The sequence below is a fragment of the Ambystoma mexicanum genome, chromosome 11 (genome assembly GCF_040938575.1).
Source record: "Ambystoma mexicanum isolate Mex_15411 chromosome 11, UKY_AmexF1_1, whole genome shotgun sequence".
NCBI lineage: Eukaryota > Metazoa > Chordata > Amphibia > Caudata > Ambystomatidae > Ambystoma > Ambystoma mexicanum.
Window position 1 is genome coordinate 1004855717 of NC_090934.1, and position 26328 is coordinate 1004882044.

The 26328-nt window shown below is 49.1% G+C and overlaps 1 protein-coding gene across 1 annotated transcript in view; it reads right to left on the reverse strand.

The window, feature by feature from the left end:
* Positions 1-26328, reverse strand: part of SPG11 (SPG11 vesicle trafficking associated, spatacsin) — a 1688331-nt gene that overhangs the window by 239138 nt on the left and 1422865 nt on the right. The window contains exon 36 of the mRNA XM_069624201.1: positions 14411-14518. Coding sequence (XP_069480302.1) covers positions 14411-14518 — 108 coding nt within the window. The remainder of the gene's footprint in view (positions 1-14410; positions 14519-26328) is intronic.

Below are 26328 nucleotides of genomic sequence, written 5' to 3' on the forward strand. Positions count from 1 at the left end.
TAGGCGCCAGGACTGGCCCCATGAGGGCTTTTGAAGAGGATGCCAGACTCTAGAGGCCCAAGTCCAAACTCCACCCGGCCAATGGGTTTGCCAGAGGGGGTTTTGGGCGAGGGTCGTGACAGCACTCCCCCCTAAGGCCCCTCCCATGGTGTTCCTTCTGTCTGGCCCAGGTTTGTTTGGGAAGTTCGGATGGAATTTCCTGATTAGACGTGGTGCGTGGATATTCTCACTGGGCTCCCAGGATCTATCTTGTGGCCCAAATCCTTTCCAATAGACGAGATAATATAGCTTGGTCCTAGAGTATTTAGAGTCCAAGATATCTTTGACTTCGAATTCTGGGGCTTAGGTGGTGTCCCAATCCGTGTGCCGGGTTGCATTGGTTTCAGGAGGGACACATGGAATACCGGCTGGATGTGTAGATTATGTGGTAAATCCAGTTTCACGGCTGCTGGGTTGATAATTGCCTTAATGGTATAGGGTCGTAAGAATCTGGGATGAAAGGTCCGGGTTCCCTTGATGGGTACGAATTTAGCGACTAACCAAACTTTGTCTCCTACTTGATAATCAGGGGCCTTTTTCCGGTGTTGGTCGGCGAATCTCTTTTGTTTTTCTTTGGCATGAATAAGGTGTTCCTTTGCCCTTTTGAAAGCCTGAGTAATGGTTGTGTGTAGAGTCTTTACCACTGGCATTTCCAAGCTGGCTGGAAGGTCTAGTTCAGAGGTACGTGTATGTCTGCCATGAAGGGTATAGAAGGGTGTTCGTCCAGTGCTTGAATGCAAAGAATTGTTATATGCATATTCGGCTATCCATAGTAAGTCTTTGCAATTCCTTTGTTCGTGGTGCAGCATGCACCATAAATATTGCTTGAGTGTCTGATTGGTTCTCTCGGTTTGGTCGTCCGTTTGGGGATGGTGACGGATAGATAGCCGAACATCGATCTGCGCCATTGCACAGCATTTTTTCCAGAAGTTTGAAACAAGCTGGCTGCCTCCATCAGAGACCAAAACCGAAGGGAAGCCATGTAGCTTAACCACGCCCTTCAGGTACACTTCTGGTAAAGGGGCTGCGTCTGGGAGGCCTTTGAGAGGAATAAAATGGGCCATCTTCGAGAATAAGTCCACAACTACAAGGATGGTGTTGAACCCTTGGCTTGGAAGTAGATCATTGATGAAGTCAAGGGAAAGAGTGTGCCATGGAACTGGAGGAATGTCCAATGGTTGTAGGAGATCAGGCGGTTTTTGTTTCTGTGATTTATTTTGTGCGCATACACCGCAGGACTGAATATACTGAATGATGTCCTTACGCCAGGTAGGCCACCAAAAGTTCTCTTTCACCTTAGCTAGGGTTTTGGCTATCCCAGGATGCCCTTCGATCAGTGAATCGTGATAGTTTGAAATAATATGCTGTTGTAGTTCCTTCTTGGGTACATATAGGCGATCCCTGAAAAAGGGTAGGTGGTCCTTGATGGTATATTGTTCTCTTCGAGTTTGCCATGCGAGGTAGGCATCAGGATTCATTGTCCGTTGGATTTCTTTTCGTAGTTCTGCTTGTGTTAAGGCTTTCAGGATACCTAAGAGTTTGTCTTCAGGTATAATAGGTACTGGGTCTGGAGTTGTATATACTATTTCATCTATGCCCATGCAAGATAAGGCATCCGCCTTTCCGTTTCTGACTCCTGGTCGAAATGTGATTCCATAATCATATTCGGCGAAGAAAAGGGCCCACCGTAATTGGCGCGAGGACTGGGCCTTGGCTGTTTTGAGATATTGCAGGTTTTGGTGGTCTGTGATGACTGTAATGGTGTGTCTGGCTCCCAGAAGGTAGTGCCTCCAGGCTTTAAAGGCGGATTTGATAGCCAGGAGTTTCTTGTCCATGATGGCATAATTAATCTCTGGAGGTGAGAACTTTTTCGACCAGAAGGCCACAGGATGTAGCTGGCCGGTTTCCAGGTCTCTCTGTGAAAGGACAGCCCCCATTGCAAGACTGGACGCATCAGTTTCAACGACATAAGGGAGGTCTGGACGAGGATGTCGCAGGATTGGAGCGGAGGTAAACCTTTGTTTAAGTTCCTGAAAGGCTTCTTCGGTCCAAGCAAACTTTTTATTGTTTTCTCGAAATAGTACTGTGATTGGGTGCACAACCTGAGAGAAGTCTGGGATGAACCGGTGGTAGAAGTTCGCAAAGCCCAGCATGCTTTGTACCCCTTTCAGAGACATCGGTGAAGGCCATTTCAGAATGGCATCTACCTTGTGCACGTCCATTCTGATGCCTCCTGGAGTAAGGATAAAACCAAGAAATTCTACTTCGGTGACGTGAAAAAAGCATTTTTCAAGCTTTGCAAACAAGCGATGTTGACGGAGCTTGGTGAGGACTGAACAAACGTGCCTGACATGATCTTGTTCCGAGGCTGAGTATACTGTATACTAAGATGTCGTCTATGTACACTAAGGCGCACACGTCAATTAACTCCCTTAAGACGTCATTCATGAAATATTGGAATGCCGCAGGAGCGTTGCATAACCCGAAGGGCGTGACTTGATATTCAAACAAGCCGTACTTAGTACGGAAGGCGGTTTTCCATTCATCTCCTTTTCTGACTCGGACCAGGTGGTACGCTCCTCGAAGGTCCAATTTGGTTTAAATCTGGGCATCTTTAACTTGATCTAGCATCTCAGGGATAAGTGGCAAGGGGTAGCGGTTCTTCACGGTGATCTGGTTAAATGCGCGGTAGTCAATACAGGTTCTCAAGTCTCCTTCCTTTTTCGGTACGAAGAACAAAGGACTGGCTGCGGGGGACTTCGAAGGACGGATAAATCCGTTTGCAAGGTACTGGTCTAAATAGGATTTCAAATGAAGGTTTTCTGGTTCTGTGAGAGTGTAGATCCTGCCGCAAGGGATTTGTGCACCAGGAACAAGGTCAATCTGACAGTCATAGGGCCTGTGCGGCAGCAATGTATTGGCTTGGTCCTTTCGGAAAACATCCTGGAAATCATAGTATTCACTTGGCAAGGTATTAGTTGCTCCCAGGGTTGATGCTGTCGCTCCGGGAGTCATGGGGATACAGACGTCGGGTTTCTCCTCTTGGTAATAGCAGGCAGGGGAGCAGTCACCGGGGAAGGTTAATTTTCGTGCCCGCCAGTCTATCAAAGGGTTGTGAGCAACCAACCATGGCATCCCTAGTATTAGCCTGAACTGAGGTGCCTTGATGAGATCGAATGAAATAGACTCCCAATGTCCGTCCTGACACAGCAAGGTTACCCTAGCTGTGCACTGGGTTACTGGTACGGAAGCAATTTCTGTCCCATCCACGGTGGTTACCTTGTCCATAGTTGGCTTAGAACACAAAGGAAGCCCCATCTCTGCTGCCAGTTCTTGATCAATATAATTTCCAACTGCTCCGCTATCGATGTAGCTTCAACGGCATGCATTCTTGACGACTGTTGGTGGTTAATTAAGATCACTGGTATTGCAAAGTGCGAGGTCAGCAACTCTTTCTTCTCACTCGACAAACTGACCTCTACGTTTGTCGAGCTTGGTAGTTTCCCGATTCCTTAGCTTCATCCTTCTCTGTGGCCCCGACTGTTCTTCTTGATGGTTTTACTGGACAGTCCTTCAGGAAATGTCCTGGTTTCCCACAATACAAACAAAGCTGTTGTTGTCTTCTTTTGTCCCGCTCTTGTTTTGTTAATGGAGGCCGTATCCCAATCTGCATGGGTTCTACAGCATTTTCAAGGTACACAGGGTGTGTTTTCCCTTGTTCGAACATACACGGTCCGAGGGTCCGTCTTAGACCGGTCTGCCTTTCGGTCCTGCAACCGGTGGTCTAGCTGCACGACCAGATTTATGAATTCTGCACAGTCTCTGGGTGTATCAACCACCTGGGCTAAGACGTGCTTTAATTCACCTCGTAAGCCTTGATGGAATAACGTGGTTCTTTTGTTTTCTGGCCACCTAGCTTCGGCAACCAGTCTGTTGAAGGTAGCAATGTACGTTAACAAGTCCTGATTGCCGTGTCGGAGGGACAAGAGTTAATTGTCTACTGCTTGTTCCTGGGTCTGGCGAGCAAAACGTTTTTCCATTTCTCACTGGAGCCCCCCAAAGTCATGTAATAGAGGATCGTCACGGGTTACCAACGGCACCAACCAATCTGCTGCACTACCACTCAGGTAGACACTGACCGACTGGGGTAAGTATCCTCCCTCCACCCCCGTATGCTTTCAGTCCCTCTGGCGCCCTCTCCTCACCTTGTGGTGGAATTAGGCATGCTCTCCGTCCTGCCTTCTTTGCAGGGGCATGTTGTCTTTCATGGGCAAGTGCAGTCCAGTAACTTCACTGACGCCTGCCCGTTTGATATTGTTCAGGTAGGTCTTATTGCTGTTCTTTAGTTTTGTTGCTATCCTGCATGCCTTTCTTTGTTTAAAATGTCTCTTTTTTCTCCCTTAGGTATGCAGAGCTTCAGTGCGGCGAACTGGCTTGGTTGAGCCCCGCTGGTAAATGATGGCGCATTAGGAACAAGTTACTTACCTGTAAATGTTGTTCTCCAGCATGGGTCTGGCATGGATTCACATGCTCATGAATATTCCCCGTCGTCAGGCTGGGAATCCTCGGTAAAGAAAAAACCAGTATCAGTTTAGTTTCTGATCTGTCTTTCGTAGTAGTAACCAATCACTGATCTCTGCGTCATACTGACCACAGCCAATGACTGCCCTCTACCTAAGCCCCGCCTCTGGCAGCCATCTTCAGATTTGGTAGCACGTGAAGTGGCAGTATGACCAAGTGAAGAGCCGCAGAGGGGTAGGCGGGAGGGTTCGCATGTGAATCCATGCCAGACCCATGCTGGAGAACAACAGTTACAGGTAAGTAACTTGTTCCTTCTCCAGCATGGGGTCTGGCATGGATTCACATGCTCATGAATAAAGAATACATAGCAGTACACACATGCACAACCACGGGAGGTGGCAAAGGCTCAACATTAAGCATTACATCAAACTCAACATTAAGCAAATCTTACCTCCTCACCAGGCTCACCTTAGGCGAACAGGTTGCGCAGCACTGCTTGGCCGACCCTGGACTCCTCCCTGGAATCCCGATCGACGCAGTAGAATTTCGTGAAGGTGTGTGTCAACCTCCACGTAGCAACCCTGCAGATGTCCAGCAAGGGCACACCAGATAGGAACGCCGTGGTAGCTGCGATCGCTCTGGTGGATTGGGCTCTCGGACGGCCAGGCAGCGGTCGGTTTGCCAACCGATGACAGTACATGATACAGCCGGAGAGCCATCTGGAAATGGAAGCCTTCGAGAGAGCCTTCCCCTGATTGACAGGTCCAAAGTTCACAAAAAGTTGTGACGTCTTCCGAAAACCACGTAGAACTTCAGCGCTCTAGCCACATCCAGCGAGTGCAAAGTCCTTTCAGCCAGCGACGAAGGCGACGGGAAGAAAACAGGCAACACCAAGGGTTCGTTGAGGTGGAAGTCCGACGGCACCTTGGGCATGAAGGAGGGGTGCGTCCTGAGCACTACCCTCGTGTCGTGAAAAGTCAAGTACGGGGCCTTGCAGGAAAGTACCTGGATCTCTCCCACCTGTCGTGCGGAGGTGATGGCCACAAGAAACGCTGTTTTCCACGACAAGAACTTCAACGGAGCCGAGTGCAGAGGCACGAACGGTGGTCCCATGAGCTTGGTCAGCACCACGTTGAGCTCCCACGCCGGGGCCGGAGCCTTCACCAGCGGGAACGATCTGAACAGTCCCTTCATGAACTCTTTCACCAGACGATGAGACCACAAAGACGTCCGCCCCGTGATTCTGGTGTATCGGGAGATCGCAGCAAGATGAATCTTGATGGACGCGTGCGCCAGTCCAGCTTTGGCCAGCGTCAGTAGGTACGGCAGTACTTGGGGAGCCGTAATACGCAGAGGGTTAATCTTCTGTGCGTGGCACCAGACAGAGAACCTCTTCCATTTGTGTCCATAGCATTTAAGAGTTGAGGACGCCCTGGCCTTTGCAAGAACCTCTCTGCAGTCGGCCGGTATGTCGTATCCTCCAAACTCTAACGCTGCAGGAGCCAGGCCTGCAAGTACAGCGACTTCGGGTCGTGATGGAGGATGGCGCCTCCTTCCCTGGAGAGAAGATCCGCGTCCACTGGCAGCTTGATTGACGGGGACGCTGACAAGTCCAGAAGGTCCGGGAACCATATCTGCCTCGGCCACGCAGGTGCGACGAGGATCATCCTGCACCGTGACCTCTTGAGCTGGTTGATGAGCCGGATCAGCAATGGCAATGGAGGGAACGCGTATAGAAACAGGCCCTCCCACGGGAACGAGAAAGCATCGCCCATGCTCCTCGGCTGGGGAAACCTGCTGGCGAACCTCCGGCACTTGGAGTTCGTCGCCGTCGCGAACAGATCGATCTGGGGTGTGCCCCACCGTCGGAAGAGGCGGTCCACTAGATCCTGTCGTAGTTCCCACTCGTGGCACGAGCGCAGCTCCCTGCTGAGTGAGTCGGCGATAGTGTTTTTTATCCCTGCCAGATGAAACGGCACCAGAAACATCCTTTGGGCGACGGCCCAATGCCACAGATCCTGCGCCTCCCTGGACAGGGCTGGGGACCTGGTACCGCCCTGTTTCCTGATGTAGAACATGGTGGTGGTGTTGTCGGTGAAGATCCTCACCACCTTGCCCTTGAGGGACGGAAGGAAGGACCTGAGGGCCCAAAACACTGCACGGAGCTCCAGGACGTTGATATGGAGGGACTTCTCCGTCGGGAGCCAAAGGCCTCTCGCGTGCAGATTTTCGGTGTGCGCTCCCCACCCTTCCAGGGAGGCATCCCTGGTCACTGTCTCCTGGTGGCCGGGGGTCTGGAAGTCCATGCCCGCCGTCAGATGTGCGCGGGTGCCCCACCACCGGATCGCTCGTCGGAAACTCTCGTCGAGTGTGATCCTCTCCTCGAAGCTGCCCGTCGTCTGGATCCAGCGCGCGTCCAGGAACTCCTGCAACGGGCGCATCTGGAGCCTGCACAGGGGGATGAGGTAAATGCAAGAAGACATCATTCCGAGGAGGGACTTGATGGACCTCACTCTGGCCGCGTCCTCCGACGGAGAGGCCAGAAGCGACACTGTGTCGAGCTTCGCTCCCAGAAACAGTGCGTCTTGCGCGGGCACCAGGTGGGACTTGGCGTAGTTTATGGAGAATCCCAGGTCCGTGAGAAGTTGGACGGTCCTTGCCGTGTGCTCCATGGCGAGCTCCTTCGTCTTGACTGGAATGAGCCAGTCGTCCAGGTAGGGGTAGACGTGGATCCCCTCTCGGCGCAGCTGCGCCGCCACCGGTGCGAGGCACTTGGTGAACACCCTGGGTGCCGACCTCAGTCCGAAGGGAAGGGATCTGAACTGATAGTGACGCCCTTGGACCACGAACCTGAGAAACTTTCGGTGTCCCTTTAGGATGGGAATATGGAAGTAGGCATCCTCCAAATCCGACGACGACAGGAAATCGCCCTCCTCCAGCTGACCCAGGACGTGTTGGAGGGTGACCATCCTGAACTTCTGTGCCTTGATGAATTTGTTCAGTCGTCGTAGGTCCAGGATGGGACGCCATCCTCCCGTCGTCTTCTTCACGAGGAAGTATCTTGAGTAAACTCCGGAGCCCCGAAGCCTCTTTGGGACGAGCTCGATGGCGCCCTTTTTGAGCATCGCCTTTACCTCCAAGAGAAGTTGAGGGACGTGATGTTCTTTCCTGGCCACAGGGGGGACGCGCGGGCACCTCTTTAGAAACTCGAGCGCGTGACCCTGGGCTAGGGCGTCCAGCACCCAACGGTCGGTGGAGATGGACTCCCACACGCTGACGAAGCTCGCCAGCCGGCCTCCCACCGGGGTGCTTCGGTGGGGGCCCGACCCTGCGGCCGGTTCAGTCCTGCTTCGACAAAGCTTTGCCGCCTTGACCTCCTTGGCGACGACGGCGGGGTCCGCCTGACTTGCCTCGTCCCCTGTAAGCTTCCTGCGACGACGAACGGGCCGCTTGACGGTAGGTGGAAAATCCGCCGCCGGAACCTTTGGAGGCACCCGGTTTGCCTCCGCCGCTCCGAAAGGGCGGCCGCCGTTGCTGGAGAACCCCAAGAGCCCGGGCCGTCTCCGTGTCTGCCTTGATGGCTTGAAGGGAATCGTCCACTGTTTCCCAAACAGGTTGTTTCCGTCGAACGGCATGTCCAAGACTCTGGTCTGCACGTCCTGACGGAAGTCAGTAGCCTTGAGCCATCCACGCCGCCTAAGGCACACGCCGTTGCCCAACTGGCGAAATCCAGTGTCAGCGATGTCCGTCGCAATCGTAATGGCGTGGTCCGACGCCACCTCTCCTTCCTGCAAGATCTCTAGGGCATCCGCCCTCTTGTCGTCCGGTAGGAAGTCCAGCAGGGGGGCCAGTTTGTACCACAACTCCCTGTCGTAGCGGGCTACAATAGCCAAGGCGTTGGCCGCCTTAATCGTCGTCGCTGCAGACGAGATGACCCTGCGTCCCATCGTATCCAATTTCTTTCCCTCGCCGTCCGGCGGGGAAGCCGACGTAGAGGCAGCGCCCTCCCCCCGCTTTCTTCCTGGCCGCCGCGGAGACGACGGAGTCCGGGGTCGGCTGTGCCCGAAGGCACAAGGGGGCCGCGTCCGGGACCCGGTACTTCTTCTCGTACCGATCCCTTCTAGCCGGCTTCGTGGATGGGTTCTTGAGGAGGGCGAGGCCCTCATCCCAAATATCGTCCAGTAGAGGTACAGAGAGGACCGTCTTCCTCTTGGCCTCGCGCCGTTGATAAAGGAAACCTTCCTTCTTCTTCTCTTCCGGGCAGAGCTGGAAAAGCTCGGATGCCCTGGCGATCATGGAGTGAAACGATCCAATCTCGTCGGGCGGGGAAGCCTGGGTGGGAGGTGACGACGGCAGATCCTCGTCGTAAACCTTGTCGTCCATACCCGTCGCGGCCGTGTCAGTCCCCGTATCATCCCCACGAGTCGTGGACAGGGAGGAGGGCTGAATAGGGCGCGATGACTGAAAAGGAGGTGGAGGATAAATCCTTCTTCTCTTAGGGGGAGGGCTCCCAGAAGGGCCTGGCTCCGGGTCCCCCGTCGGGAGCGGTTCCTCCGCTGGTGGTAACGGCAGTCTCGTCCTTATCTCCGAGCATAAGGACTGTATAGCCAACTAAATGGCCGCCGAGTTGTCTTGCGGCGCTGGATGAGGGGAGTCCGACGGGCGGTCAGGGGCCCCGTCGGCACCCTCGACGTTATCGTCGTCTCCTACGTCGGGATCCCTCCCGACGGGCTGGTCTTCTTCCACGCCAACGCCGTGGCTTAAGACTTCGATCAGCTCTTCCTCAGAGGTTGAGGCCGAATCCACGACGACCTCCTGCCCCCCCTTTTTCTTCTCCGTCGTAGGTTTCACGGGGGTCCTGTCGATGGGCATAAAAGAGGACTCCATCCGCGGTAGCAGGGAGACTCTGAGCCCCGAGGTCGCCACCACTGGTGTAGCCTCCACAGGCTGAGCCAGGGCTGCCGCGACTGTCTCGATAGAGGCCTTGGCCGGATGGATTAAGGCTTTCACCACCTTAGGTGCGCTCACCGCCTTCTCCTTGGGGGGAGGGACACTGCCTCGCTCTCCCTCCGATGGGGCCTTCGAGCTCGACCGGGGCCTCTCCAGGAGCTTCGCCGGGTGCTCGGCCTTCCTCTTACCCGAACCAGAGCGTTGGCTCGTGGTTGATGTTGCCGGGGAGGATGCGCCCTGCCTGGCGCCTGTAGAGCCCAACCGTTCGGCGCTCCCGGTGCCAGCGGACTCGCGGTGCTTGGCCTTGTGTTGGACCCCCGTCGCCGGGGCGTCCTCAAAGGTCTTAGAAGACCGCTCGGATTTCTTCTTCTTCTTCTCGCCTGACGGGCTCTTCCCTTCCAGCCAGTTGGCGAGACGTTGATGGCGGTCCTTCATGGTCCGCTCCGACATATTGCCGCAAAACACACAGTCCTTCTCCACGTGCGTCTTGTCCTCATGTAGGCAGTAAAGACAAAAGAAGTGTTCGTCCTCCTTAAAGACATTCTGAAGCTGGCATCGAGGGCAGACCCTGAACAGCTTTCCGGGCGTCGAGCTTCCCTTCTCCTGGGCCATGTCCGAGATGGGCCCAAGAAACTTCTGGAGTCCTCCAAAAGCGTGGCTCGACGGAATCTTCACCCTTGAGGGGCGTAGACGAATCCGACACGGGTCCCCGTTGATCGGATGAAGAAACGGTGGAGCTTGAGGCTCTTTTTGACCGAAAAATCGAAGTTTTTGAGAAAAAAAATGTGAAAAGTAGCACTAACGCTCGAGAGCAATAGCACGAGGATCCCAACACTTGAATGTGCGATAAAAATCTGAAGATGGCTGCCAGAGGCGGGGCTTAGGTAGAGGGCAGTCATTGGCTGTGGTCAGTATGACGCAGAGATCAGTGATTGGTTACTACTACGAAAGACAGATCAGAAACGAAACTGATACTGGTTTTTTCTTTACCGAGGATTCCCAGCCTGACGACGAGAATTATTCATGAGCATGTGAATCCATGCCAGCCCCCATGCTGGAGAAAGAGCGTTATGATGCGGTAAGTAAGCGCTATGCGCAGCGCTGCGAAGTCTTGCCTTTGCTAACCTGTGTTTTCCTTCCTTGTAGGTCACGGTGTTCTTCAGCGCAAGTGGAATGTCCTGCAAGTGTTTAAAGATGAAGACTGCAAGTAAGATGCTGCTGCTAATGATGTTCCTTTTGATTTCTTGCAGGTTCTGCTTCTCCGAGGTTCAAGGGAATAGCTGGACACGGTGAGCGTCACGTTGCAAGCTGCAAAGTAACACGAAGCATGTTCTGCAGTCAGGGTGTGGTTTATATAGCCCAGGTAAAGTAGTACCAGGGAAAGTAGTTCCAGGCCTGCCACACCCAAAACACTAGACCGCATAGCTTGGTTCTTAGGAACCAAGCTATGTGGATGCCTCCATGTTGGGCGACAATACAATAAAGTAGTTCCCAAGCACATTATTGTTTATGGTGTATGAGCCTGGCGCCATAGGGGCCAGGACTGGCCCCATGAGGGCTTTTGAAGAGGATGCCAGGCTCTAGAGGCCCAAGTCCTGACTCCACCTGGCCAATGGGTTTGCCAGAGGGGGTTTTGGGCGAGGGTTGTGACAGCCTGAGGCACTCCACAGATGATGGAAGTTGGGTCTGCTGCTGCTGAAGGTGAGACGACTCTCATAGTTCGGTTGCTTAGAAAAGATTGGATCCCATCTATGGCCTTCTGGGGGAAGTGTGCTGCTGAGTCAAGGCGATTGCATAGGACCTTGTGGTCCACCAAGTTGAACGCTGCTGAGAGATCAAGAAGGAGTAGTAGGGCTGAATTCCCTTCGTCTCTCAGCTCGTAAATTTGGGCCTTGAGGTCAATCAGCGCTGTCTCTGTACCATGTTGGGGCCTGAATCCTGATTGTCCGGCTCCTAGTAGCTGTTTATGCTCCAAATAATCCTGTATTTGGAAATAAGCCACCCTATCTAATATTTTTAGTAAGAATGACACTGATGTTATAGGCCTAGAGTTGGTGGGTATAGTAGGATCTAATGACTGTTTTTTTTAGGAGCGGGAGTACCCAGGACTCCTTTAGATTACTTGGGATGGTGCAGAGAACGAGGCATTGATTAGCTTCGATATGAAGGGTGCTAGGTCTCTAGTCGCATTTTTAATGATTTGGCTGGGCATTTATCTCCCTGACAGACAGTTTGAGAGAGAGGATGATTTTTTCGACCTCGAGAATTGAAACTTTGGCAAAGCTAAAACGTTGTGCTGTTTTAAGTGGAGGCGATGCAGTGCTAACCGGTGTGGTCATATTGGGTATGTTTAATTTTCTTTGGGCAATTTTATCCTGAAGAGTGGTGATTTTGTTAGTGAGGGCCTTCTGTATGTCGGAACACCAACTTCTATCCTTCACACAATTATCAGGCACAGGGATCAGGGCTTCAAGTCCTTTTAGGATAACTAAGAGTTCCTTTGTACTTGAGTCAGCTTGCAGGATCCTATTGTTGTACGTTTCCTGCTTGGTGCAGAGTATTTATTTCTTATAAGTGGTTGAGGTATTGATAAGGTTAGCTTTGTTTACATCAGAAGGTATCTGCCTCCAAATGACTTCACATTTTCTTTTTTCTATTCTCAGGGTTTTGAGGTGTGGGGTGAACCAAGAGTTCAGATGTGCTCTGGGTTTACTTTTTCTCATTTTTAGAGGGGCAATGGTGTCTAAGGCTTCAGTCATGGTTTTATTATATTCATTAACTAGGGTAGTGGGATTGGTGTTATCTGGTAGTGAATTGAGGGCTGGTAGTATTAGGGGTAGGAGTTTATCCGCGATAATGTTCTTAAGGTAAACTAAAAGATGTAAAATGGCAAACAGGGTGAAAAAAACTAAAAGATGTAAAATGACAAACAGGGTGAAAAAAACATGCAACCTCCAGATAATCTTGATGACTTCTCTACTGTATTAGCTCTTTACCCAGGAAACCTTCCCGGGTTGACTCCCCTCTTTGGGTCTCTAGGAAAAGACCAAACAGCAGGTTCTCTAATTCTTTGCCCACACCAGGTTCTGAATTCATCCTCGGCAGATGGCACATAAAAGTCACTCAAAGTCTCAAGAAAGAATTTCGCCCTTGCTCTTCTCGTTTTCTTGGCTGGGTCCTAAAGGATTCTTACCAACTGCGAGTGCATGGGATGTTAGACTTGAGGGCATCTTTTACAAAGCCCCAGATTCTTAAGAAAACATGACGTCCTTTAATGGGTTCAACTGCCTGGTCTCTGGGAATCTCGCCATCCCGTATCCCCCCCCCCAATTTCAGTGTCATGGCTCTACTACCCACCAGCCACTTCTAATTTTCCTCCCAACAATCTGCCACATGCTGATTACTTAGGGAACTTTCTATTTTCTCCTCCTCTCCGTGCTTATGCTGCACTTGCAATACTTTGCCACTTCACCACATGATGATTCCACCACAAGTCGCAGGTTCCAATTCTAGACTCAAGGATCAACCTACTCAAAGCTTTCAACTTCCTCCCCTTCTCTGCTTCTACCACTTACTTTATCCAACTAGCTCCTCTTCATGCCTTCTCTCCTCTCTCCCCCTCCCCTCTCTAAATTTAACTCTGTTTGCTCTCTTCTTCATCCTCCTCCAAATGACCTCCTTTTTCAAACACCCACACCTCATTGAATTCTTACTCCCTTTTATAAGGTCGAGGAACTGTCCCCTGCACCAGCTTCGCCAATGGATTTTAGGCATGGGTTGTTATTCATTTTATTTCTGATTGGATAATCTCTGGAAGCAATTGGGGTTACAACTATCCAGGAAGCTTTGGCTTTGCCTTGTTTTGTATTGCAGTGCGAGCTGACTTCACTACAGGCCATGTAGCAAACAAGTATGAAACACGGACTACCCCTATCTCCTGTTCTTTGACTCAGTACAAACCACTTTTGGCTCACATATTTTATATTATGTAAAACAGACTATGTGACCATACATTACCCAGACTTAGAACTCTTCACATTGTATCAGAAACACATGGTAACAAGTTTATTTAACATACACAATAAAACATTTTTTAAACATTGTAAAAATACAAAAAAAGACAAACACTTTTCACGGGTTATCTCTACCATGGCTTTCCTGATACGCCATCTGATTGGACCATTGTTATACTTTTTTTTATATATATAACCGGAGAATGATTACCCACAGTTTTTTCCAAATAGTTATTGTTCAACAAATATATATAACATTTTGTCAGGATGGTGTGTCAATGCGTTTCGGCCTATGTTTATGGAATGAACCCCGTCCTCAGGTAGGTTCTTCCGTGTTGTTTTGAAGGCCTTTGTCAGGACAGATGGTAAGATGATTTTTGTTGCCTGGTCTGGGCAAAAGATCCTCTTCACTCTACCCCCCGGACCATAGCATCACAGACTGAGTGGCAAAACCCAGCATCCTGACTACTCCAACTACCACCACAAGGGACAGGAATGGGAATTAGCCCACAGTGCTGTGGGTTTACAAGATCCCAAGGTTTAGGGTGGATGACAATAGACCTCAGAGCAGAGACTGAAATAAATACCAGAGCAGAGGATGGGGGCAGACCCTACTAATGAGCCTGAAGAACTGCATAGCTGATGGTGGAAGAGACCAGACAGAAGAGGGTGGGATAGACCTTACAGCAGTGAAAGACAAGCCAAAGAGAGCATATACATCAGGTAAGTGCATTGGCATCCGATGCAGGTAAAGAAGCTGTGAAGAGAACGCTAATAAGAACGCTAACCTGATGTGTGGTCAGAAAGAGGAACGGTTACAGACCTTTGCTGAGAATGAAACCCATGCCTCCTCAACCATTGATATATCAGCTGCAGAAGATACTTACCGCATCCAACTTCTTCCTCATGAGCACCTCAAAGTGATGTTTTCGGTGAAGCAAATCAAAGATGTATGTCATTTCACTGTAGCGCCCAATCCCAGTGAGAAGCCGCACCTATGGGATGGGAGGGAAAAGATCATTACTGACACAACACAAAGAACGTATGCCACAATGGGATCTGGCACTGACTCAGTGAACACACAACCCTTCACAGTTCATGCACTAACACACTGCATAACCTCTATTCTTAGGTTTTCTTGCACTAGCCTCCACCTCAAGAGGTCCCATGACAGCCTCCACCCAGGAAGTTGTTGCACTGGCACCCTGAACAAAACTGTATCCTAAAGGGACTGAGCAGTGACAGACTAAACATCCTAAATCCTAAAGGACCCTTGAGCCATGACACTGGACAACCTCAATTTCAAGGGATCCCTTTGTGCTGCTCAAATTCCACCTTTAACGTTTAAGCCACTAAAACTACGTAACCTCACCTAAAGGCAGTCACTGAACAAATACACTGCATAACCCCTACCCGAGGAACCTAATCCTTAGAAACCCACATTCCGGCAAATCAATTGGCCTTCAGAAAGACATCCAACCATTTTGGACCATCTTGTCACCCTAGCCTGAATTGCGAATTGTCAAACAGTCCTCACATCTCCAATAATAGTAAAATAAGCATTTGTTTTCCTCTGGTATCCTTTGACTCACAGGACGATTTATTTTTATTTTGTTTTATTGTGATTGGTCATTAACACCATGAATACCAAACGCCTAGTAGTTTTCTTTTCATTGGATGGTAAGGAGGATGAAGATGATGCCACACTGATGGCAAAAATATATTTCTTTCTTACTGTGGTTACTGAAGGAAAATTCCAGTTTCCCAGGCAAAGCGACGGTTTAGCATCTGGTCGGAGATGTGGGAGCTGGGACTGTCTAGTCCCACTTCACACGCCAGGAGTATGTCTATTGCTACTGTCATGATGCCTACCCCTGGGGAACCAGAACAGATCCAGCAACCCCGGAAGCAGGCATCAAGTTATTTTGAGCAAGCCCAAAAACCCCTGCTAGGGGCTGTTTGGGTGCGGTCCTGGCGCCTATGGCGCAAGGCTCATATGGAGAGTCAAGTCAGCCCTGGCGCCATAGGCGCCAGGCTCAGAGTAGAACTTACCTGATGCAGACCATGCTGCAACCTTACCTGATGCAGACCATGCTGCAGAGCTCCAAGCCAAATGAGGCTTGGAAGGGACTATTTTACCTAGGGACTATTTTTTACTCGGGCGGGGCTGGGGAGGAATACTTACCTGGGACTACTTTGGAGGCTATTTAAACCACGGCCAAAGAGCAACACACGCTTAGCGTTATTCTGCATCCAGCAGCGTAACGCTCACCGTGTCTGCAAGCCTGCATCCAGTCTTCTGCCACGCCCGCCTCGAGCCTGCAGCTCCTAGAAAAAGGGAGGAACAGAATGAGAAGAGGTTAGAATAAGAGCAAAACCTTCGATCCTTACCTGATTTTCGGCTCCACTGCGCCTTCGAGCTGGAAGAAAGAAGCATTTTACGCGCGCCGCCTCGCCTGCTGCAGCGCCGCGCTGAACTCACCGGCCTTCGCAGCATCCTCACGATCCACTGCATCCTTCTGCACGTTCCCGCCGCACTCTGGCACCTAAGGGGAACACAAGAACAGCAAAGGTGCGCCAACGGAATAAACAGAGGCAATAGTAACTACCCCCATAAACTTAGCTGATTACAGCCGGGGGTACTATTCCTCTTCAAGGGTCGGCGCAGTCTCCATTGCATCCTCACCGTACCCTAAGGGGAACAAAAGGACAACAAGGTGAGACGAAGGGACAAACAAGGGGAACTCTTCTCACCATAATAGACTTACCTAATTTTACCGCCGGAGGCATTATTCCCCAAACTTCATATTTTCTCTCCACACCTGAATAAGGGAGCAAGCCACAGGTTACATTCTGGCCTTATTTTATTGAACTGTGTAGGATAAGCCAAATCCTTACCTGAACTTCGTCAGCTACCACAAGGAACTCTTTGCTGGGGTCAAGCTGCAAACTGCAAGGAATCAGACAAGAGTGAAAGTCAGACATGTGAACTCTTACGAACTACATGCTTTTCGGAGTCAATATTGTTCTGCAACTCACCAATTCCTTCGAGCCAGTGAAGCAACTGGTTATCAACGCGCCCCTGCGCTCTATGCAGGATGGAGAGCTCATCTTTTCAAACCATCAGGTGAGACTATAGGAGGGGACATCAAAGGTGATCTGTGGGGAGAACAGCGGGGGTGGGGGGATTTACGCTCAACTCCACGGGTGGTTAATTCCCTTTGTCCATTCGCAGAAGAATATTCCTACGGGCCAAGCAAACGAAGCTAGGTGGGTCAGTCCAGTCCGTCATCTCGGCCCTACGCGTCACATTGGTGGAGACCGCAGCTGTCCAGTTCAGATCGACGCCTCTGTGGGAGCCAGGTGAGCGTAACAGCTACGCAGATGTGGGGCAAGAGGCAGTACATGACTTGCAGACCTTTGCCAATTTGAATGGTGCAGATCCTTACCGTGGGTTGGCCACGACCCTGGCTCGAATTTGGACAAAAAGAGGAGTCCTGGAGCTGTTCTTCAAAAAGGTGTTTGGAGCCAAGACCCCTATGAAGTGTTGCAGCCAGCTGAAGACCAAAGGACAACTGCTGAGGACATCCAGCATTGCCTCCAGCCAAGTAGTGGTGAAGCCATGTCTCGCTGGATCGATATTCTGAAGACCCTCATCAGTACTTGGAATCTTGGGCTGGTGGGACCAACCAGTATGAACCCATGCAAGCTGAACTGGTCCCTTGGAGCCTTTGTACGTATTCCGGGACCATCCCGTGGACTGAACAGCTCCAGCCAGGACATAATCAGTCCCGGTTTTGGGTTTCGGCGTGGAACTTTGTAGGTCACCAGCTTGTGGCGTAAGAAGATTTCGCCTGCAGCTGCTGCTCTCCATCATGAAAATGTGCCTTTTTGAAGCTGAGCAGTTTCTTTGTATTTGCACCGTTAATTTGCCTGCCACCAACTGACTGCCTGTTTCCACTGTACTCAGGGGTCTCCTGTCCTTGTGGAACCTTTAGTGGTCTGCTTCAGAGGCGCAGATAGGGTAGGGCCTGAGCTGGCAAGCCCACCCTAAATCTGTAAATGCCCAATTTGTAGGTAATTTACAGATGTTAATGTCACTGCAGTGTGCCCAACTACATTCGCTTTAGGCTCCACTTGTTAGACAACCCGGGCTATGCCTCTTGTCTGCATCTTTTGGTGCCTAGGTCATCCAACTACAAATAATCAGGAACCGTCTTGATGGAGCTCAAGACCACTGCCTTGCCGGACCCAATCCAAATATGAAAACTACCACTTAATCTATGGTTCTTAGACCCCCTGCAATGGAACCAATGATCAAAGTAAATATGATCAGTGAATCTCTGAACCCTACAGGTGGTGTCTAGTGGAATCTGTGAGAAACCAGAAGGTGTCTCACCCACCAGTCCCCGGGGATCTGTCATCCAGGTGGCCAGGACAAGGCCTTCACTTTTGGATCCAGTTCCTGGGGGTGGACCTGGGCGGGAGGATCACCTGGGTGAGGAGTCTACGGGGAGAGGGAAACCGGATGGTGAGATGCGGTATCCCCTTCTCTGTAGGACCTTTACCCCATCCTACCAGGTAGGATACTTAGGAACTCAGCCCCCTCCCCCATTTCACAACATGAACTCTTTCTCACGGACAGGCCGCTATGAGAGAAAATGGACTAACACCCGAGCCGTATACCTGACGTGTCCCGATACAATGGTCGGGCAATTACTGACCTTCACGCACACCTGGCTTTCATTACACTTCCCCACACAGATAAAAGGCGGAGCACGAGAGCACACTCTGAGTGAGGCAAAGCACACAAGGAAACAGCAGTTCCAAGATGGCAGTTAAACACGAGGAGAAAGACTGCAAAACCAAAGGGGATCAGAAGGAGGGAAGTTCCCTTGACCTTTTTGAAAAGGAAACATTACTGTCATGAAGCCTCGAGAATAGAAAGCATAAGACCATGAAACCAGGCTGAGGAATCCTGCATTGTGTGTCGGAGGTACCCGGGGCCCTCCCGCATCGATAATCAAGGCAGGGAGAATCACTAGCTGGCCTGGTACTGTCCTTGGCTCCAACAACAAAAGCAGCATCCGTGAAATCAAGACAGCCGGTGAGTTGGGGAGACAGCTACAAGTCCGGTCTGTGTTGAAGCCAGGATTGCAACCAGCAACATTGTATGGAGAGCGCTGGAACGGACATTGTATAAAACGCGTGTGATAACCAACGTGAGTAAAGTTGAACTGCAGATGAGGGATTGAACTTTGAAACCGAGATATATGATACCTTTGACAGAGTGGTCCGGCACCGCGTGCATGCTCAATCGAAGGTCTCTGTAAGGTGGCCAGCTGAGAGTTGACAAAAGTGAAATAGTGCTAAAGGATTGCGAATCAAAGTGGTCCTGCAACGGGTAAAGCCAAATCCAGTGCACAATCGAAAGTCTTTGTGTTAAAGCAAGTTTGTGTTACAATAGATAAATTGGTCCGAGTCGGCAGAGGGAGACTGATTGAAGATTTTGTGTTAGAATGGATCTGAGCCCAGCAGCGGGGGGGAGGGAGGGGGCGGGGTGAACTGTGAATCACCCGAGAAATTGAATACATGGATATCCTAAGAAAATTGTGCATATGTGAAAACACGAACTTTGTGTTAAAGTGGATCTGAGCCCGGCGGAGGGGGATCCGAAGTGAACAGTAAATCACCTGAGAAAAGTTTGCATAAGAGAATCCTGAAAGGAAAGGAACTTTATTCTTAGTTTGTTACATCAGTCCCTCTGAAAGAAGAGACTTTGAACGGCAAAGAGACTAACAATCTGAAGGATGCCTGGGTACTCCCGCTCCTAAAAAAGCCCTCACTAGACCCCAACAATCCAGCTAATTACAGACCAATCACAACAATCCCTTTTCTGTTAAAAATACTTGACCGTGCTGCATATTTGCAAATACAACATCACCTAGAATCCAATAATTTTCTAGGACTGTGGCAATCAGGATTTAGATCTAGACATGGAACCGAAACTGCCCTTATCGACCTCAAAACTCAAATCCAGTCCCTGAAAGACAAAGGCAACCTGGCTCTGCTTCTTTTACTTGACTTAATAGCGGCCTTCGACCTAGTGAATCATAGAATTCTATGTAAACACCTTTCTACAGCTGCCCACTTTTCAGATCAAGCCAACGCTTGGATCAAATCCTTCCTCAATAATAGATCTATAAGGGTCTTTGCACCTTCTGTCTCTGCCTTACCTGCTCCTGTCACTTGTGGGGCGCCCCAAGGATCTTGTGTGTCTCCTACTCTTTACAATTTATTTACCAAACCACTTTTTGATGAGCTTGACTATCTGGGCGTCACCTACAACTACGCTGACAATACGCAGATACTCATCCCCATGACTGGCGATTACATTGTGGATAGTAGGACACTCAACAACATTTACCTCATCATACAAGGCTGGATGGCGAAGCACTGGCTCTGTCTTAACGATAAGACAGAGCTGCTCCTCCTGGGCTCTCCTGCTAAGCTGAATAACTTGGACGTACCATTATCCTCCTTCAACATTGACAGCAATACGATCAAAGTAGCCAATGTGGTAAATACTTTATAGGTATTTACCTGGATTCGGCATTAACACTAACTAGACAAACTAACGCCATGGCCTCCTCTTCTGCCTATACCAGTAAGCTTATCTGAGCTTGCCGCCCATACCTATCCACAGCAAACTGCATTACAATAGACAGAGCCTTAGTCCTCTCTAAGCTGGATTATTGTAACGCACTATACTTAGGCACTTCTCAACAAAACCTCAATAAAATGCAGGTTCTGCAAAAATAATGCCATTCGATCAGCTCTAAACATCCCTAGGAATCTTCACATCTCGGAAACTAGACACTCACTAAAATGGCTCAACATTAACCAAAGAATAACCTACAAAATACTGTCCCTCACTCACAAGTGCCTCTCCAACCAAGCCCCTACCTACCTGTCTGACACTTTTTCCTGCCACATATCTACACGCCCTCTCAGATCAGTCTTGAGGCATTGTGTCAAGATTCCTCGCTTCAGGCTACAACGAGCAGGTGGGGCTAGCTTCCCTGTCCTTGCTGCCAAAACTTGGAATGCCCTCCCTTTGTCCTTAACAGACGAACCATCCTACCACCTATTCCGAAAAAAGACCAAAGCATGGCTCCGAGAGCAAGAATCCAGACCCACCGTCTAACTATGTACTGATAGTCACTTCACCTATATTTTCCACATATGACAAACTTGTATATCCTATGTATAGATTGCTAATCCTACACCAGACGTTGGACTTGTTATGTTTATCCTGAAATCTTGTAAATTCTGCTGTTTTGCTGTATATCTGTACATTTTGTAAAAATGTGGTTCTATTGTTGTTTCATCTTCTATAAATGGTTTGTATTTGTGCAACATGTAAGATTAGCACCCAGTTGCCTAAGGGCTTGGAGTGCTCTATAAATAAATAAACTAAACTAAACTAAACTTTGGCACAGAAGGCCATGATGTTGGAATCTTGAACTGCACCCGCATGCTAGAAAAGCCAGACACTGTGCTAAATTCGAGTGTGCCGCTTTATCACATGCTGAAAACGTGGGGAAGGGAAGCCAACGGCTTGAATATCCTGACATATCACTTATTGAACACTTTTCTTTTGCATAACATTGTTTCCCACACTATTTGTATTTAGAGATAAGGTTTGGCAATAGGTTTATTAGTATAGGCCCTTTTATTTTGACAAGACACCACTAGGACTTCGTTATTATTATTTTAATGGTCATAGCTTGCTCCCATCTTTAGATTTAGGATTAGATAGGCATTTTTCAAACCCAATTGAAGTTCAATAAACACCCTTGAACCATGGTCACTTGTGTCTATCTTATTGTTGATACTATGCCTTCCTTACATGAGGTGTCAGAAGTGGGATCGTACTCAATTAAGACAAATTGGGGAACCCTTAAATTCTAGAAGCTTAGTCATAGAGCCTCAGATCCCTCTATCACCTAGAAAGAATGCCTAGGCTTTGATATCTGTAGCAGCAGAGAAGCTACTATCCCCCCAGGGAAAAGAGGAATGATTCCCACAGACTTAGATTTGATATCCCCTCCTGGGAGTTATATAAGATTGGCCCCAAAATCTGGCCTGGAAGTTCGGCCTAGATGTCTAGCAGGCGTCATAGATCCTGACTTCCGGGGAGACAAAGGTTCTCCTACAGAACCATGGCGAAATTCCATTTGAAGTACATCGTGGGGAGAAAATTGCAGAGGGAATTCTTGAAAAGGCTTTATTTCCTCGTTTTAGAGAGAGTGAACCAGAAGATACCGAGATAGGTACCTTAGGCTTGGGAGAAGCTGATAAACCATCTAGCACTAAAGCAAAAAGGGAAGAAGACCATACCATTCTTCCCGACCTAGCCTTCGCCAAACTAAATGATCCAGCATTCGCAGAAGCTTTCTTGCATGTAATTCCTGAAGGGTAAGGATTAAAGAAGGGATGTCCCTTTTTCTTCCTAATGCAAGGGTTACTGTACAGAAAGGAAAAATCCACAGAAGGCCCAAGAAACACTCAGTTAGTAATCCCCAAAACACATTGGAAGATCGTACTATAGATTGCACATTCTCATTTGACAGGGGACACTTAGGACAATCTATGACCCAGGCGCACATCAGTGGGAAATTTTAATGACCAGGCATCCATGCGGATATAAAGAACTTCATTCAAACATGTGAAATATGTCAGAAAACCACTACTAATATTCCCTTGCCTGCCCCTCTGAAGCCTTTACCAATAATAGAAGTCACTTTCTCAAGGATTGGAATGGATATCACTGGACCGCTTGAAACCTCTAGACTGGGTAACAAATAATGTCCTTGTAGTCATCGATTACGCTACCAGATACCTGACGAATTCCCTATGCGGAACAACACAACCCAGCAGTTTTTAAAACATCTATTGGCATATTTTTCCAGGGTTGGTTTTCCTAAGGAAATTCTAACCGATTAGGGATCCAATTTTATGAGTAAACTCATGGGTGAAGTCAAGGAATTGCTCCATGTCACCACCTTAAGAACCTCAGTTTACCATCTATAAATAGACGGATTGGTAGAAAGATTCAATAAACACTCAAAATGATCCTAAGAAAGTTGGTAGATAAGGATGGGAAGGACTGGGACCGCATGATCCCCCTGGGCCCTATTTGCAGTAAGAAAACTCCTGCATGCGTCCACTGGATTCTCTCCTTTCGAAAGACTTTATGGTAGAGAACCTAGAGATGTCCTGGACATGCTCCGAGAGACCTGGGAAGAAAGAGAAGAGGCACCTATTCCCCTTTCGCAAACAGTTACCAGATTGAGAGAACATATGAAACTTGTTCAAAATCTAGTCTATACTCATATGGAAAAATCCCAAGCACAATGAAGTCCACCTACAACAAAAAGGTAAACTTAAAATCATTTTCAATAGGACAAAAGGTATTAGTCCTCTTACCTACCTCTGAAAATAAACTTGTCTCAAAGTGGCATGGGCCGTATAAAATATGACAATGAACATGGACCTGTACCTACAAGTTAGCCCAATGTCAGGTCTCCAGCTATCAGGAGAGCACTCAGGAGGTCAATCAATACCCGACATCACAGAGGCTCCAACACCCGGGATGCAAGAGCAGTGTCAGGAATAAGGGTAGGAGTGGAGGGCCAGGACCTAGGAGGCGGCCACAATTGAAATAATAAGAGTTTGGGAATAAAACTACACTTCCCAGCAGCCCCTGGGAGGAGTCTGTAGTCAGCCGCTGTGCGCGCGTGTGGCCAGCTGACAGTGATTAGGAACTGCTTATTAAGGGCTCACAACGCACGGCAGATGTGGCTTATTTTGTGTGTGTGCGGATGTGCTGCAGGCGGAACGAAAGAGATTCACGGACCGTAGTAAGAGCGGCGGCGGCAGAAAATCCCGGAGAGAGTTGCAGCAGGAGAAGAATATTTGTAAGGATGCTGCTGTTACGAGCCTCACAATACGGCGTCCGGGAGGGCTTCCAAGCCTCCCGGACATAAGATAAGTAAAGGATGTTGGTGTCAGCGCCCGAGCGGGGAGCTGGTGCACGGGGAGGGGCCAGGTTCAATGAAGGCATGATTACGGCCGTGTAACGAACACAAGTGCATCGCGGCTGTTCTGATTAGTCGCTAGTATTGTGTAATGTGGTAATAGTGGCATTTGAGTGCTCTGGTTTAGAAAAGACATTGGGGCTGGAGCAATGAAGGAGCAAAACGCTTACGTGCTATGTTCTTTGTCCATGTCATGATCCATGTTTATAAGTGTTGCTTAGGCCTGCCCTTGGGGCCATGTGTTATGTTTCTTCACAGTGGGACCAATCCCAATTGTATGTTCCCTCATGCTTGCTATATATGTTGTTGCTATTAGGAAATTAATGTGGTACATGTATCAAGGTGTATTACTAAAAGGTTTCAAGAAGTGCAAAAGTACATGTCAGAGGCAGGGCTTTGTATGTTCCATCATGCTTGCTATATATGTTGTTGCTATTAGGAAATGAATGTGGTACATGTATCAAGGGTATAAAGGGTTTCAAGAAGTGCAAAAGTACAGGTCAGAGGCAGGGTTACTCCCTGATGGCATTACAAGGTTTCAGGGAGTGTAGGGCTTGTTCCTGTTACGTTCCCTGCCCTATCCAAACTAGATTTTCCCTAATCCTCTATCCAGTGTTCCTAACTTCCCCACTCTGTCCACAACCTCTCCCTAACCCTCTTCCCCCCACTGGCTGCCACATGGTGTCCTGTTTACTGTATCAGCCACCTGTGCCAACCACAGTGGGAGGGTCGACTTCATTCGGCTTCTGTGTTTCGGGGGAGAGTGTCGATCTCTCTTCCCCTTTTTGTTCGTGGATCTTGACAAGCAGTCACTGTGCGCAAACACTCACGGTCCCGTCCTGGGCTTAATACTGCATAAGTAGTCTTCCCATATCACTGAAAGAAAGCAAAGGCTACTGCCCTCGTATGCTCTAGATTCTGTGAGCAAGCAGCCTGGAGGTTACCATGGCGACTGTGGTGTCCGTTGCGGTCGCTATGCAATGTACAACGCTTTGGAGGCGGGTTCACTGGTTCCCACGGAAATAATACTTAAACTTCTGGGTCCCAGGGAACGCCGCTTCTGATTTTGAATTTCTGAAGACCTTCCGAAGTCCCTGTTTTGGCCTTGAATCTTGCTCCTGTCCTTGACCCCTTCCTTGTTTGCCGATTTCCCTTGTCCTTGTGCCTACGAATTGCCTTCTTGCTCTCAACGACCACGGACCAAAGAACGACTCGCTACTCCTACCGACATTTGTCCTTGTTCATCCTCGCACGATAAACAGACCCGGACTGCTGATACGACCAGCTACTTCGTGGCGAATTTGTCCTTGTTCAGCCACGTACAGTAAACAGACCCAGACTGCTGCTATGACCTGCTACTTCGTGCCAACTTGGTTATACTTGCACTTCTCTCTACAAAACAGATTGGGATCACAAGATCTACCAGCTTGCCAGTGACATTGGTTGCTCCTCCCAAGCACCCGGAGCCATTCCAATACTTGAACCCGATACGCACCCCCACGTGTATGCCCTAACTTCAGGGCAGGAACTCAAGGACTTCCACCCCTGGCGCTTGATTAACGTTAGGCATCCTCGTTCTGTCGTGACAGGTGGTCTTTTGGGACTAGGGACTGCTGACCACAGCTGTGTTAGGCGTCCTTGTGCCATCGGGATAGTATTATTTGGGGCAAAACACACTGGGTGCTGTATCTGGACTAATTCTCCCAAACCTTCGCAGGTGGTGTCTTTCTGTCTTTGCCTATTTAACTTGTTATCCCTGGGTGGGTGTATCATAGTTTTTTTGTTATTCCTTAGGCTATCCTCCGGCCCATACAGAGACCACCAACCTGTAGTCAGAAGGGGGTTACCTGCCTCTACTCCACTGGGGGTTCTTGACACTCATATACAGGTTCGCCCATCTGCTGAAGCCTTGGCATAGTCAGACACTTCGCCCTGTATCCTTATTGATCATCCTTGTCTTGATTACAGCATTCTGGTGCGGCTGGTGTCCTCATCACTTAACCAACGTTTCCTGGGTGCAGCTGGTGTCCATCTCTCTCAACTAATAGATCTCTCTCCATGTGTTTCATTCAGAGAGTTACATTGGTAGGGAGATTTGTTCGCCTACACTACAGGGGCACAATCTCTCGTCTAAACCACAAGACCAAACCAGATATCTGACACCCAACCTGACAGCAAACAAAAGACCCATCTCTACCACGTAAATCTCTTGAAAGAGTGGAAGGAAAATCCTTCCGCTGCCAATGCCACAATACTATCTTGTTTGGTACCATAAGAAATATATTACTTTAAATTAATTCCCCAAGAGCAATCTAGTCAACAACAAGAAGACTTAAAAGATTTAGTCACAACATTCTCTAATGTATTCTGTGAGAAACCAGGGCGAGTGCAAGGTACTTATTATATCAGAACCCCAAAGGGAAAAGTGGTCCATTTAAAACCATAGAGATTCCCGGAAGCCCGTAGACAGGTAGTGGTTGAGAAAGTGAACAAAATGCTAAGGGTGAATATTATTAAACCCTCTTCAAGTCAATGGTCCGCCCCTATAGTATTGGCCTAATAAGACCTGACCAATTCTGGAGGTTTTGCATAGACTTGCGATAGGTCAACGCCATCTCTGACTTCGATGCCTATCCCATGCCGCGCATCGACAAATTGATTAACTCAGAAATTCCACCTTCCTATCAACCATAGACTTAACC